The 14,883-nt window shown below is 40.4% G+C and overlaps 1 protein-coding gene across 2 annotated transcripts in view; it reads left to right on the forward strand.

The window, feature by feature from the left end:
• NPC1 (NPC intracellular cholesterol transporter 1) overlaps positions 1–14,883 on the forward strand; it is a 1,151,083-nt gene that overhangs the window by 812,442 nt on the left and 323,758 nt on the right. For both annotated transcript variants that reach the window (XM_044065361.1, XM_044065360.1), the window contains exon 16: positions 7,049–7,183. In XM_044065361.1, the coding sequence (XP_043921296.1) occupies positions 7,049–7,183 (135 nt within the window). The remainder of the gene's footprint in view (positions 1–7,048; positions 7,184–14,883) is intronic.

Below are 14,883 nucleotides of genomic sequence, written 5' to 3' on the forward strand. Positions count from 1 at the left end.
GTCACCCCCCCCCCATTCTTGGCACCTCTGCGCCTACTAGGATTGGGTACTTTTTTATCCTGGGACTTGTGCACCCAGCTCTCTATTTTTTAACCTACTTCTGTCCATGATATATGCTATATAAAATGTAGTCTATATATCAGTGTTTGGTAAGATTTTGTAAAAACAGGGTCCACATCGTGAAGGTACTCGCCAAGACTTGGGGATGAATTAATTTCCAGCAATACTTCTCTCCTTTGCTTTCTGACTTTCTTTTCTCCATTCAGATCCTTTTTTGCCAGTAGACAGGGAGGGCTATTTTGTGAGTCCCCACCCATCCCCTTTTATACATTTCCAATTTAAAAAATGTATTTTGGTGAAGGGCAAGGGAAGAACCAAGAAATACCAGTATCTAGAAACATTTCACCATATAGGAGGTGGGCACATTGACCTGTTTAGTGACATACTGTCAAAGATTTGAGGTTATTGTGGTTTCTTGCATCACAGGCTGTGTTTTTCTTCATGCAGTCTTGGGCAACAGTGTTTAGATTTACTTTGAAGCATCAAAATGAAGTTGAATTAAGATGAGCGGGGGATACCATCTAGCTAACTTTCAAGTTTGCCCTGCCAAATCCAGTTGATACATGATGCAGAATAAATAATACATTTGCATGATATTTACATTTAAAGAATATATTTTAAGTAACATGCCCACACGGTGTGGTGCCTCTGCTGTCTCAGTAAAGTTAGTATGCTGTATTCACAACCACCACAAACAGTGTAAAGTAGCACATTGAAGCAGTGTCTGAACAGATTGCTGTAGAGACAGATATAGTACGATTCACTAAACCATGATTCTGTGAGTTAGGGGACAGCATAAGCATTCTTCATTAGAATGCCAGTTTCATAAAGTTATGAAAAAAAATGCTTTGGTTGGCCACCAATGTTGCCACACAATGATCTGTGCCTCCTGCACCCTCCCTATTTATACGACAGACATTAAGACCACTATAACTTAATGGAAATAGAACATTTATTGTTGTGGCAGTCTCCTGAGGAAAAATGTTTCCCTCATGAAAGTTACTTTGCTCAATTTGGTTTATCAGTCTTGGCTTTGGCCAAATGTCCCTTAAGGCCCCATAAAACTACCTCCAATCACAAAGGCCGCGCTCCTTCCTGACTCGCAGTAGAATGTCTGTATGGCTATGCTCATTGCAGCCATAAAAAGTCGATGCAAAAAATACACAAATTCTGGAATGTTTAAGGAACTACAGTCAAAGCTTGATCAGACATTACTGGCTGTTTTAATGTGGCAAAGGTATGGTTATAGCTAACACAGCACCTGTATCCTCATAATGACTGTCTGCAGTGTTATCCTGCCTTCATGGTGATTGGTCTGATGGCAGAGCCATCAGTGTTGACCTATATTTCCCCTCAGCATGCATAAGTGTATACCGTTACGTGTATAAAAAAATACACTAATTGTGCAATGAAAGGTTTTGGTTGTGTGTTTGCTTTTCTGACATTTGCAGCAGTAGAGTGAACATATAGCACACTGAATGACAACAGTGGACTTTCTTCAGGATTATCACAACCAGCATGTCTTTATTAATATGTTCTGGAGGAGGGTTTGTCACATATAGCACACTGAACGACAATGGTGAACTTTCTTCAGGATGTGGTCAGCCTTCAGTGAAAGACAAAAGGTTTTACTTCTACATTTTCCTTGGCATGGGAGTTTTTTGTTGTAGCTTAGACTCTCCCTTCCGCAGGTACTACTGATGTGTCAGATTTTGACTGGTGACTCTGCAGGTGTCATGATGGTCACCAAGCTTTTTGGCAAATCTTTGTGTGAGGTCTGCACAGACTATTTGTTTTGTATACTCTGGATGGGCATTATTTTAGCTCAGAATGCTGCCATTTGGTCTGAACTGAATACTAACCTTTGTGTTAGTCTTTTCAGGAGAAGTCTGTTTGTGTATTCCTCCTACCTGGGCAACTGCTTCCTAGATGCTATGTTGAGGAACTAGTTGTTGATAGTATATTGTCTTTGATTCTTGCAAGGCCTGGGGGGGGGTCTCCATAAACTGGAAGTTTTCAATTTTCTTTGGTTTTGACTCAGAGGATTGTCTTCATCAAAACAGAACTGGACATTTTCCAGTGTTGATTCCTACTAGGAAAAAAATCTAGCCAAGCTAGACTTTCCACTTTGTGATTTCTTAAAACCTCTTGCATTAGAAGTAACGTATATGTAAATAACCCCTTAAGGACATCAGGTGTTTCAGCTGTATGGCCGTTCTGAATTAGGGTTGCCACCTATCCATTTTTTTCTGGGTTGTCCAGTAATCAAACTTATTGTCCGGTAGTCCAGAAAACACTGTACAAATTCCGGTATTCTGTTTCAAAAAAAGAAACACGTTATTGGAGTTGGTTAAATCAGCGGATGTACTATGCTTTATATATATATATATATATATATATATATATATATATATATATATATATATATATAAATCTACAGAAAAGCATAGTAAATCTGCAGAAAAAAGGAATCTGGAATGGAAAAAAGAGCGTGTTCCCTATCAGCTAATGTCATAATGACATCACAAAATGGGCAGAAAGTGGGCGGCAGAGGGGTGGAAATGGGTGGGGTTACAGATGGTGCAAGGGGTGTGGCTTTGGTCCAGTTTTAGCCACAACGAAAGGTAGCAACTCTATTCTGAATGTCTGTGACTTTTTTTCTTTTTATTGGCCTGAAGTTGCCAATAACAGACTTAAAAAGGAAAACAAAAGTCATGGACATTCAGAACTACCATATAGCTGAAACACCTGATGTCCTTAAGGGGTCATTTGCATATATTCCATGTTACCTCTAATACAGGAGGTTTTAAGGAATCACATAGTGGAAAGTCTAGCTTGGCTAGATTTTTCTTTCAGTTTCTACTGATTTTGTTGCTCATTGTTTTACATGTAGACTAGGCTCAGAAAGTTATGGGCTAGGCATCCTAGATTAGGGCACAGTTGAGTGCCTAGGGATACCCCTGCTTCTGATGAATCTTTGATCATAGACGTCATGGTTCCATTTGCATGCTTGAAGAACACAGTAGGTGCACACAGTGAAGTGTCAGTGGCTTCAAAGCCATCCTGTTTCTACTGACGTCCTCTTGGTGTAAGAGCCTGGTTATCAAGCTTTAGTGCTAAATGCTTACCACCAACTGTGCTTGGGCCTTTCTTGTAGGAGAACCTTTCATAGGTCCTGACATACCCACTTGATTAATGGGTTGCAAAAACAACAGGGGCACCTCCTTGTATGATAGCAAGTGAACCTCAGCAAAGATGAGAGACTCCACATAAGCCAGGTAGAGTACAGACAGTATTCTTCACTCAGGAATGGTAGTTGAGACTAGACCTTTTTTTTTTTTCACTCAAGGAACCAGATTACTATGCATATATATGATGAATAGACCATGTTACACTTGTCTCGCTTCATGTGCTGAAAGAGGAGATGCTGGCCTGTTACTAGGCCATCGATCAAGACCTTACCTTAACAGCGTTTCACATTCTCTGATAATGTGCTAGTGGAGTTATTGACTCACAGCTGCTGCCTTTTCCTGGAGCTGAGCATTCAGGAATCCTATCTTGCCAGGGGTATTCCAGGAGTGGGACACCATGGAGCTAGCTCTGTTTGCCACATCGAAGAAATGCTATTGTTCCTATCTTCTTCTCAGCTTAGCTGTAAGATGAGTGATTGTGGATGCGCGCTGCCTTCCACAACATGGAAGATTCTTATAATTCTTTCCCCAACTCCCTCTAGTTCAGCACCTTTTTTGCAAAATTTAGAAAAGAAAGACCAAATTATGTTTTTGTTCCTCCTTGGTTACTGAGAAGTGAATAGTTTCAGACTCTTGTGTCCCTGGCAGCATGGCCGGCCTTAGGCATAGGCGAACTAGGTGACCGCCTAGAGTGCCTTACAGGCTGGCCTCGTAAAGGGCTCAGTTTTGGCTTATTTATTTTTTTTATTTTAATTACTGCATTCTTTCTTCCCAGTGCTTGCAGCAGGGTGGAGTCTTGGAAATGATTGGATCTACCAAGAGTCTTTCCATTTGTTAGAAGCATTCTGCTAAGTTGGATGATGGTATCCATTTGATTTGTGGTGTGTTGTGCCGTAAAAGTCAGTTTGTTGGTGATCCTGTCTTATCTTGGGCACCTGTATAACGTTTGTATTGTTATTTCACAGTCAAGGTTTCTTGCTTCTCTGTTCATTATGTCATATCCCAGCACCAGATGGTTAAAGGGATTCTCCATTTTTTTAACTCTCCATAGAAGATTTCCTGCTATTTTTGAGGGAGATATAACTAAAATGTGTCCCTGGACTTGAGAGATTGCACTTTCCTTTCAGTGACTAGTTTGGCATACCATCTGAATCTATACTACTGTTTTGTCAAGTCATATGATTGTACTTTTCAGACACTAGTAAAAAACTACAAGAAAAACCTAGCCAAGCTAGAGTTTTCACTGTGTGATTCCTCAAAACCTCTGGGATATATGCAAATTAACCCTTAAGGACATCAGGTGTTTCAGCTATATGACAGTTCTAAATGCCCATGACTTTTTTTCTTAAGTCTGTTAATGGACAAGTTTAGGCCAGACACTAGGACATTACAGAAGAGGGCCATGTTGTCTTAGTTTTTAATAAAATGCTTTCCCTTTTTCCTTAGTTTGGAAGTTAGACTGAACTGTGGAAACTGTCCAATTAACTGTCTTGAGCCTTAAAAGAGAAAACCTCAAACCACCTCTCATTGCTGTGTGAATGATGGCCTCTCTTGGCCAACCTTCACTTCTATGATGATGAATAAATAAGTTGATTAAACATGGATAGGGCTGACGATCAAGACAGTAGTAAGACAAAGGGTGCAAAAAAAAGTTAGTGTATGCTGTTTATGAAAATGTTTACAGTGAAAGACTGTATGTATGTCTAGAACGCATGAGGTACCGTCACAACTTGTTTGAAACATTCACTTGCTCCTCTCTTGAGAAACAGCAAATCTGTTCTTTCGCATATTGATCTAGCAGAGATTTTTTGAGCTAGCGGTTAGCCGTAACTTTCATATATGAATTGCATATTCTAGAGACATTCAGTAATTACCTTTACACCTTCCTTCACTTCATATATTTTCCCCCGGAACATTTTTTTCCTACTAATGTTCACCATGTTAAAGAAGGAAGATTCAGACTTCTACACTCCTGTGAAAAAAAAAAAAATCCTTCTGCTTTACCACCACCCCTCCACATACATCCAGGTGCACACACACAGAGACAGATCATTTCTTGAGAGCAAGTCCCCTTTATGGTGATTGGTTTGGGGTAAACTTGAAATCAATCAGTCAATGGACCATTCTTTACTTAACCTCTTGCAGAGCTAGGCGTGTCACCGCTGTGCCAAGTTTTAGATGGTAAATAGCAGTACACATTAACTCCATAAAGACCTCAGGAATCACAAAGGGACTACTAGAAGCCAATGCATTCATCTCTGCCTTGTTCCCTGAATTAGAAAGTTGTCGGATAACCTTTGTTTTACACTCCTAATATTTAAAGTACAACTTACAGTTGGTTAAAGATGAGGAAAAAGGAAGATCATTTGATTTTTGTCAGGAAGTGGAAAGTGATTCTCTCCGAAGAGTACCTGCAGGTGTTTTGACTCATTGTATTTTTTTTCCTTTGGGAAGCTGGCATCCATTTGATCAATGTTATGCCTAAATTCTTCAGAAGAGTTAATGAGCTAAAGACGTTTTTAAAATGTACTAGCAGCTAATGTGTGTGGCTGCATTTTGGTTGCAGGTTGAACTTTCTCAGTTTGGACATGACATTTGCAAGCAGACAGGCTTTGTTAGAGTCATGCTGCTATGGGATTTTGACATATCTTCAGCTTCTTCCCTTGGGCTTTGCACTGTAGAGTAACACTATTGCTGTATGAGACCATTCTTAGTGTTTCTTATTGCAGGTATTTTTTTAAAATGCAATAGTAACATTATGCAAGAGCATCCGGTTACACTGCATTTTCAAGACCAGCTTTTGTAGTAGATGTTCTTATGCAGCTTTTTGCAAATTGTTTTTGAGTACATAATTCGTCTTTCTTTCCACTCGTATATCTTCTGCTCCTTTTTTTTTTTTTTTTCATTTTACTTTGCATGGTCTTGAGAAAGTCATGGGGTTAATTGTTGCTGTGCTTGGTGGTGTGAGGGTCCAGACATTTGCATATGGTAGGATATCATTTTTTTTGGTGCTTTCTTATGTAACTTCTTTCTGGAACTGATTCTGCAGCTGGTTTAATGGACTGGAGAGCTTTCTAAGTAGAGTTGCTTCTGGCATTTAGGTAAGATATGTTCCCTCTGTGATCTGTCTGAGGTGCATACGGTATCTGATGAAGTCTCATTGTGAGATGAAAGCGCTTATATCTGGTGGTTGTTACTAATAAATTTTGTGAGAAAATCATCCTACACGCTGATGGGAATCTATTTTTATTTTATTGAGGTGGATACTGTGCTGGTTTATAGAGTCCAAGGAGATGCTGAGAAGGATGAAAGAGAGAAGAGACAGTAACATTTTCCTGGGTGTACATCAGTGTTAAATCTGCCAGGGCTGCAGTTCTGCATATCATGAAAAATGTGAGCTGAGGGCAAAATGGTATCTGTGGCTAGCTGCACAGAAGGTGAAAAACATTTTATACACTGGAACCCAGATCTGATTATATGGATGTTAACTTTGGCTTGATATCATCCTTTCCAAAGACTGATAAAAAAAAGTGCTGTATACCAGTGTTCATTACAGCAGTGCAGGCAGACAGTTTTTGTTTTGGTAAAATAGCAGCTCAGAACTGCAAGTACCAATTAAGCAAAAGGCTGCTATTTCTGACATTGTGAGAAAAAACTGTATTCATAATTTTTTAATTCATGCTGTATATATTGTGATACCATAGCTTAGAATGCACAGATTTGTTAAATGCTGTCTTTAGTTAACTGTAGGTAATCAGTCACTTGCAGTGAATCATCTTTTATCATTTTTTTTCCAGAGTAATCGTATTGATATACTATGTTGTATAAAGCAGTCAACAGAAGAACAGAAAAATACAGATGGATGCCTGTTCAAGTTTTTCAAATACATCTATGCCCCCTTTGTCTTGAAGAACTGGGTGCGCCCAATTGTTGTAAGTAATTAAATGTACATTGTGAAGTTTTGTTTCATTATTAGGCGACATCAGAGCATGTAATATGATATGATATACTAGTGTTGTACTTTTGTTGATCAGCACATATACTTCTAGCATGGGCACTCATGACTGGAGATAGAAAACCCAGTTCAGGTACTCCTACTGCTTCACTGTTCTGTCAGAATGTCTGATTATTTAGAATAATATCTTGGATGCGGTGTGACTTCACAGAAAGAAAATGGCACCAGGATGTGCTTGTTATACAGACCAAGCCGAAGCTATTTGGGTTCTTATTTATATGCTTGACAATATATCCTGGCATTCAGGATGCCTTGCTTTTATAACTTATGCCATTATGTGATGGACCGTTCTGTTTGTGCTAATATGAGTCTTTGTAAGTAGATTTGGGACATACAGTGCACGTGTACACCTGTGCTTGCTACTTGCTGCCATTTTGTTCTTTCTGTTATTTTGTTTAAAGCTGTTTTAAAAAGTAACGATACAGTTAAAACACTAGTTCCTGCATTTGTTTGGGGTTGATTTATTGATGGGGAATGTATGACTAGCATACATGGGTGTCTGGAGCAGTAACGTAGTAGGAGTACTTGAACTTGCTTCCCTAGAGGTTTCTTATTAGTGATATATATTGCTTGTTGTTGTGCATCCTGTGAGCTGTTCTACTAATTTTGGTATGTGCCACAAGAGTCTTAGATTAAGAAAACAGTTCTGTTGGACTTTATATGAATAGGTAGTTTGCTCCTCATGGTAGGTAGTAAGATGCTATTACAGGAAATTGCTTCTTATTGTGGGTATTAAAACACACATCACGGGAAGATAAACCAAGTGAAGTGAAAATACAAAGTGAAGTTGCAGATTTTATTATGGAAGTGTTGAAATTAATTTTGCTAGATTTTCACTTTTTCTTTTTTGTTGTCTTAATGTTTAAGGGGGGAGTTTGTTTTTCAAATGCAAGACTTGTTTAAGTTCATCTGCATACTGGCATCAAAAAGATGACAGGTGTATTTTTTTTTTTACTTGTTTTGGTGCCCACACTGCTGTGTATTTCAGCATGGCAGCTGAACACGTTAATGTGGATAATGCTGGATTTATCATGTATAGCCTTAGCTGGTATGTCCACTCAGCATTTAAGTCTTTAAATGTAGCACCACATTTTTTTCCAGTAATGTAGTACTGTGACAATTGGACTATACAACTAAGGCATGTGCAAATTAATGCTTTTTAACTGTGGCACTGGAGAAAAGTTTTGAAAATTCCGTGGACTGCAAGAACATGAAATCAGTTAGTACCTAAGGATATAAATAAACCTAGACTTTTCACTGGAAGTCAGAGCTGTAGCGATTTCTTCTGGCACCCAGTGCTAATCCCTGATCTGGTGCCCTTTAACTTTTAAGTCGAGGAGGAAAAAGGAAAAAAAAGTTGCCTTGTACTTGAGGCTAGAAAAACAACTCACTCTTGTTTGACAAATGTCACAAACAGTTTTCTATTTATACCGCACAGAAAGCACTAACACACTTCATCTTCAACTGCAGATGTACTATTGGCATTCATTTCTAAATATGGGTAGTACACTATCTTGTGCCAGGGGCAGCTACCCCCCCTTGCCCCTCCCCCCAGCTATGCATCTGCAGATATTAAAAGTAAAATCCACATGCTTTGACCATATAATGCAAAGATAGGGGTTCACTAGAGAAAACACTAATGCTAGTAAAAATCGAAGGCAAAAGAAGGCGAAGACTGAGGTGAAGATGGATAAGACAGCATTACTGGAGGAACAAATATGAATTTGTAAGAACTTGGAAAAAAAAACTTTTTGATAGGCTTGGCATTGTAAAGTATTTGAAGTCACAAAGAGTCATCTTGTGCAACTCAACAGCCACATGCTGCTTTATTTTATGTTTTATGCAAAGCAAGTGCAGAGTGATTCGTAAGTGCATACATACACTTTTCCATGTCTCCATTTTCAGTGTCAAGCTTATTCAGTTTAGGGTTGAGAGAAATTAAGTTTATTTCCAACAAGTAACAGGTATATGGCCAGAAACAGTCCTGGATCATAGACCTCACACACACACACACACACACACACACACACACACACACACACACACACACACACACACCTACCTACCTAGAGGAATTTAGAACATTGCCTGTCCATTTACATGCAAATGTGTTTGGGATATGGAAGGAAACAGAACCCTGTCGTAGTAGAACGTACATGACTACAGGAGGGACATGCAGACTACTCATGAAAGCTATCCCAACTGGGATTTGATCCAGAGAGCCAATAAATGTGACTTGGCAAAAGGTGATCACTGCACCTCTCTCTACTCCTTATATTAAAATTTTCCCTACATTTGTTAGTCACTTGAGTGGGAGCTATACTTTTCTCTGTATTAAGCTTCAAAAATGCATAACTCAAAAAACAGACACAAAAAAAGAAAAATGTCTGTCTTTTTTGATTGGAGGGGCCTACCCAGCCCTTAACACCATATAAATGTATATGAAATACACACACATTCTCTCTGCATGATCACATTAGTGTGGAGAAATAGGTGGAACCACTGAAGGTGCACTACCAGTTTGCATATTCCAACACACTGTAATTAACACTCCAGTGCAGATATCACTGATGCAGTTCTGCAGTGCATAAATTCATATGTTTTTTTGAGAAGTGCACACTACAGTGATCTCTGTTAGGGTACATTATTTATATAATAAAATACATCATGCATTGATTTAGGCTGTAAATAGCGTAGTCATGCAGTCTACACTCGCATGCAGTAATTCTGTTCTATTGTGTTGTATCTACTTTGATAGACTGTACATATATTTTCTTAAATCCTCTGTCAGTTCACTGTATATAATATGTGTACTGTCTAGTCCTTCACATTTCATTGTTACATTATAAATATTATGTATTTTTTCTCAATTTGCCATGTGGCCCGCATCATGGCTGAAAAAGGTCTGTCAACCAGCCCACCTACCTTGTTAGCAAAGTAAGTAAATAATAAGTGAATTTCATTCTTTAAAAGATCAACCTAAAGACCTACAATTTCAGGTGGCAAAATGAAGTGTAGATATTCCTTTTATGAATATGTATTAGATGAGGAAATCTTAACATTAACCATTACTGAGTGTCTTTGAAATCATGTGTACCGGTAAACAAAAATTATTTAATATTAAAGGTCCACCATTGTGGGCAACATTTGGGATTTTTCATCAGCTGTCCCTAGTTTGACACAGTTGTGGGAAAACCTGTGTCCTTACAGTATTAGGAGAGCAAATCTCCTGCTGGTTCATGCCATTTTATAAGGTGGACTAGAAGAGCACGCCCAAATCATCTCTCCTTTCTTTTTTTTGCTGTACAAAATCTGTTGCTTTTCTAACATACATCATTAGAAAATGCCTCGATTTGATGCCATATCATTGAAAACATCTAGGTATTCCAGCAGTCATCAGATCAGAGGCAGGGACTACAGAGGCATTGCTTTATATTGTGTGGAAGAGGGGCACATCAGGAACTGTTATAAATACCATGCTTCATCTGAGCTATGTGTAAGAGAAGGTACTAGAAGCTTGGAGGTCTGTTATACATCAAAGAAGGTTGTACCCCTAGAGTGTGCTAGTGCATGGTCTAGCAGAAAGGGTGTCTGTAATGATCCCTGTGTTCAGGTAGAATGTGAAGGTAAGTGGTCTGGAGGCCAAGCATCAGTCCAGTTTGGATCCTTCATATTTTCTTTGAGGCACTCATGTCCTTCCACCTTGTCCATTTTCCCTTGACTAGCTAGGGATTGAATTTGCACCCATCAGCTAAATGTGAAAGGATAGGGGGAGGCACATCCTTGAATTAGACCAAAGGGCATTCCTGGATATCAGCAATAGCATTTAGTGTGATAGTGACCATTTAGAGAGAGTCCTTGAGTTCCTTGTGAGGGATCAGTGATAGAACTTGGGTTTGAGAAACTTACTTCCTTTGCATTTCTTCATGTCAAGGACGGCTTGCAGATAAGAGTAGAACCTCCTGCCTGACCTCTTGTGCTGATGGACATATGGTCTTTCCTTAGCAGTATGGAAGTGCACCCTTGGGGAGCAACGTTTGATGTCTCTGCAAGATCTTAAAGAGGCCTGTCATTACCCATCTTCACCTGTGGCATGTATAGCAGTAATTACAATCCCATCAGTCAGCATTTAGCAACTACTTGCTGTTTGATTGTTGGTTTGTAAATCAGGAAACTGCAGGCCACTCTCTCCACTAGAGTTGTGGGTAGTAGAGTTTTTCCCAAAAAAAAAAAAAAAGAAGCAGCAGAACCAGTATTTGCAGAAAAGATGAGAACCTTTGGGTCCTTCCCTTAGAGGCTAGCCTGAAGGATGCAATTTATGCAGCCTAAGGAAAATCATGCTGGATGCCCCTGTCTAGTTGATGCCTTTTGCTATCTGGGTATTCCAGATCTTTCTTAAGATCTCCAAGAGGAAAAGCGAGAAAAAGTAGACATTGATTGCCCACTGTGAGGAATCTGGCAGCTCCTAGGACCACCTCCTAATCATTTTGCAAGCCTACTAAGAAGGGTTTCCCAGTATTAGAAGGTTGCACCCCCTCCCAGCTTCATAAATGAAGTTTTTCAAGAGGCAGGAATCACAAGTGGCACAACAATCTTCAATACCCAGCAGAAACAAATTTGCAAAGTAAGTTTGTTTTGTTTTTAAATATACATACACTACCCATCTACCATTGGCACCCTCCCAGCAAATTGTCCTGTTCATTCCCCATCATCAGTATGGTCATCTAGAAGGGGACCATCATTCCTGACCGATGCATGGCTTGCAGAGCCAAAGGTGGACATGCAGTGGGTTATCCATGCTGGTTGTCCTTCACTTCTGCAAGGTAAGTTGCCAACAAGCTGCCCTGCCCTCTTCTTTCAACTATGGGAAGTGGTTCCCCATTCTCCAGCAGAGAAATCTCACTTTTCTGCATGCTTCCTGAGTGCTCACAGCTCCTATCATCCCACCCCCTCCGCCAAGGTGAGCAGACCAAGCCCCTTCATTCCTGCCCTTGCCTACGTGGCTGTTCCAGTATAAGGGCTGCTGTTCAAACCCAGTCATCTGGGTTGCAGTAAGGTCTCCATCTCTCTGTGCCACACAGCCAGGCTAAATTTGCAAAGTTTGATCCACCTTTGAGAAATATTACAGTGGAATGGTGACTTCTGTACATGATCTCCAAGAGCCACATCTTAATGCTGTTAAGTTCAGCCCAAAATCTGCTCCAGTAAGGGACCCAGGGGGGGGGTCTTTGTAGAGAGCCTGGGACAGGCTCAGATTGTACCCTTGGAGGGTCTGTAGAACTTGCTCTTCCTTTAAAAACAGGAAGAGGATTCTTATTCTTTCTCTATTATTCCATAGAAACAGGTGATCTAACATCAAGGATTTCGTATAGATGCTTGGTTAGGTTCATCTTAATCAGTCACTGACTAGCAGGCTTTGTACACTTAGCCTCCATTTGCCTACTGTGCAACTCTGGGCAAGTCCATTAACCAGATAGCACTCTTGTGTTGAGATTGAAAAAGATCCATATGGATCAATGCTGTACCTAGTTAACAAATATGCACAAATAAATAAAATAATTACCATTTCACAAAAATTTTAAGAGGTACTTGTCCTGGGACCTACACATGTTGATATTAACACACACTGATGTAACATGCCAACTACATAAACTTGTGTCTCCCTCCGTCTGTTCCATTTTGCTGCTTCCATATTTAAATTTTGGACCTTACTATTCATAGGTTCATAGGTTCATACTAGGCTATCTGCCCCAGGGCATTTATAAGCCTAGCCAGTGTGTGTTTGGCTTTCACCACCCATTTTAAATTAATTTTGCTATGCCCTTTTTCGAGGTTAGTATACTGTGCCTCTGTCTAACACTGACACAGAAGTGATACCCGGGGTAATTGTCCATGAAGCTTTGTATTCACTGTCTTCAATGTGTTTTACTTTGCCTGGGTTGCTTTTGCCTGCTCATTCCATGTCCAGCAGCACTAAGTGTATATGCAAGGATGTGTACACACACACACTCACCCACTCTTTTGCATGATACTGGCTGTCTGTGTAATCAACAGATTGCAAGTTAAGACTTGCATGTCAAGTGTCACTGGGCCTGAGGCTGTCTGCATCTGTGAGCCAATGAGGAGAGTGTCTCTGACACCCTTTTGGGGATGTCAGCGGCCCTAGTATTGATGACTTATGGTGTTTTGGGTTCAGGGCTGACCTTGAGATCAACCTGAGCTGTGGTCCTGACACCATCAGTGCCAGTAATTTCAACACTAATTACCAAGATAGGAGAATTTGTGCCAAGGAAAAGTTCTAGGTTTGTGGATATGGAACAGGCATCTACCACTGCAGACTCACCTACACACACCAGTCGGCCGTGGGACCTTGAGTCAGTCATTTTTTTTTCCAGCACGCCAAAATACTGACAGGCTTTAGAGATGCCAGAAGTGTGTGAAAGTACTCTTCAGATTGCTTGGACCATTCCACTCTGAGCATTCTGAGGAAGATGACAGGTGAGAGGAGATGTTCTATAGACTCACCATCAGAGTCCCCCACTACAGTCACTGATCTTAACAAAAGAGTGGGTGACCTAAAGACTCCCAAGTGAAGGGGAAATCCTGAGATGATGTAGCAGAGGAGATCTTGGCTCACTGACCCAACATCCCCAGAGGAAGATTGCCATCAAAAGGTCTTGTGGTCCTCCCCTTCGACAGCTTGGGTGGTCCCACCTCCCAACAGAATAGTGAGACCTAATTTATCCCCAGCCATGGAAGGAGACTGAAATCAAAGGACCATTCCCAAGAAAACTATAAAAGCTCCTTTACCTGCCTGAGGACAGACCACACTGGAGCAATGGACTTCTTTCTTTACTATTATTGTATTAGTTGCACCAGTGAGAGAGAGATGCAGAGGAAACTTGGGAGATTCGTCTCCCACATAAGGAGTCCAGGGTTGTGGGACACCTTGGGAAGTGCACGTTTGTGTTGAGTACTTTCTCCAGTAGAGCCATTAACTACTTAATGTATATGACAAGGTTTCAGAGGGTTCTAGCTAGTACAATACTAGAAGCTCTAAAGAAACTTCCACTTGGTGAGTCACAAAAATAGATGTGTCACAGGTGGCAACCATGAATACAGTCCTGCATAATGCTGCAAATGGAACAGCAAGGAAAGCAGGTTGAGTCATTATCATGAGGTGGCAGGCCTGGCTTAGGCTAGCAAGATTACAGAACACTTCTTCAGGGCAGCCCCTGCCAGTGCACCATATGATGCATCCACCCTTTTTGGACCAAAGGTGAAAGACAAGACTGCACCAGAATGAGAAGGAAGACAAGATGCTCATTGCTACTTAGATTAAATTCTCAGCCTTCTTAGATCCTTTGCCGGGAAACAAAAGGGAGCAAATAATATCTTATCAGAAAGTCCCAGCAAACCCAGTATGAGCAATGTGGTGATAGAAACTCCCACTGACATAGGGGTTCCTCCAACAGCCATCACCTAGCGGTTGGTCTGGTGCAGAAAACCAGAAGTACCTTGGTCCTTCCCCTAGGAATAGTCATCAGAACCCCTGAGAACTTGCACAGTTGCTCATTTTCCTGCATCTGAAAGCATGGCTAGCTGCCATGCAGGACA

This window comes from Protopterus annectens, chromosome 3.part0 (genome assembly GCF_019279795.1).
Source record: "Protopterus annectens isolate FY-2018-M chromosome 3.part0, PAN1.0, whole genome shotgun sequence".
In the NCBI taxonomy this organism is placed as follows: domain Eukaryota; kingdom Metazoa; phylum Chordata; order Ceratodontiformes; family Protopteridae; genus Protopterus; species Protopterus annectens.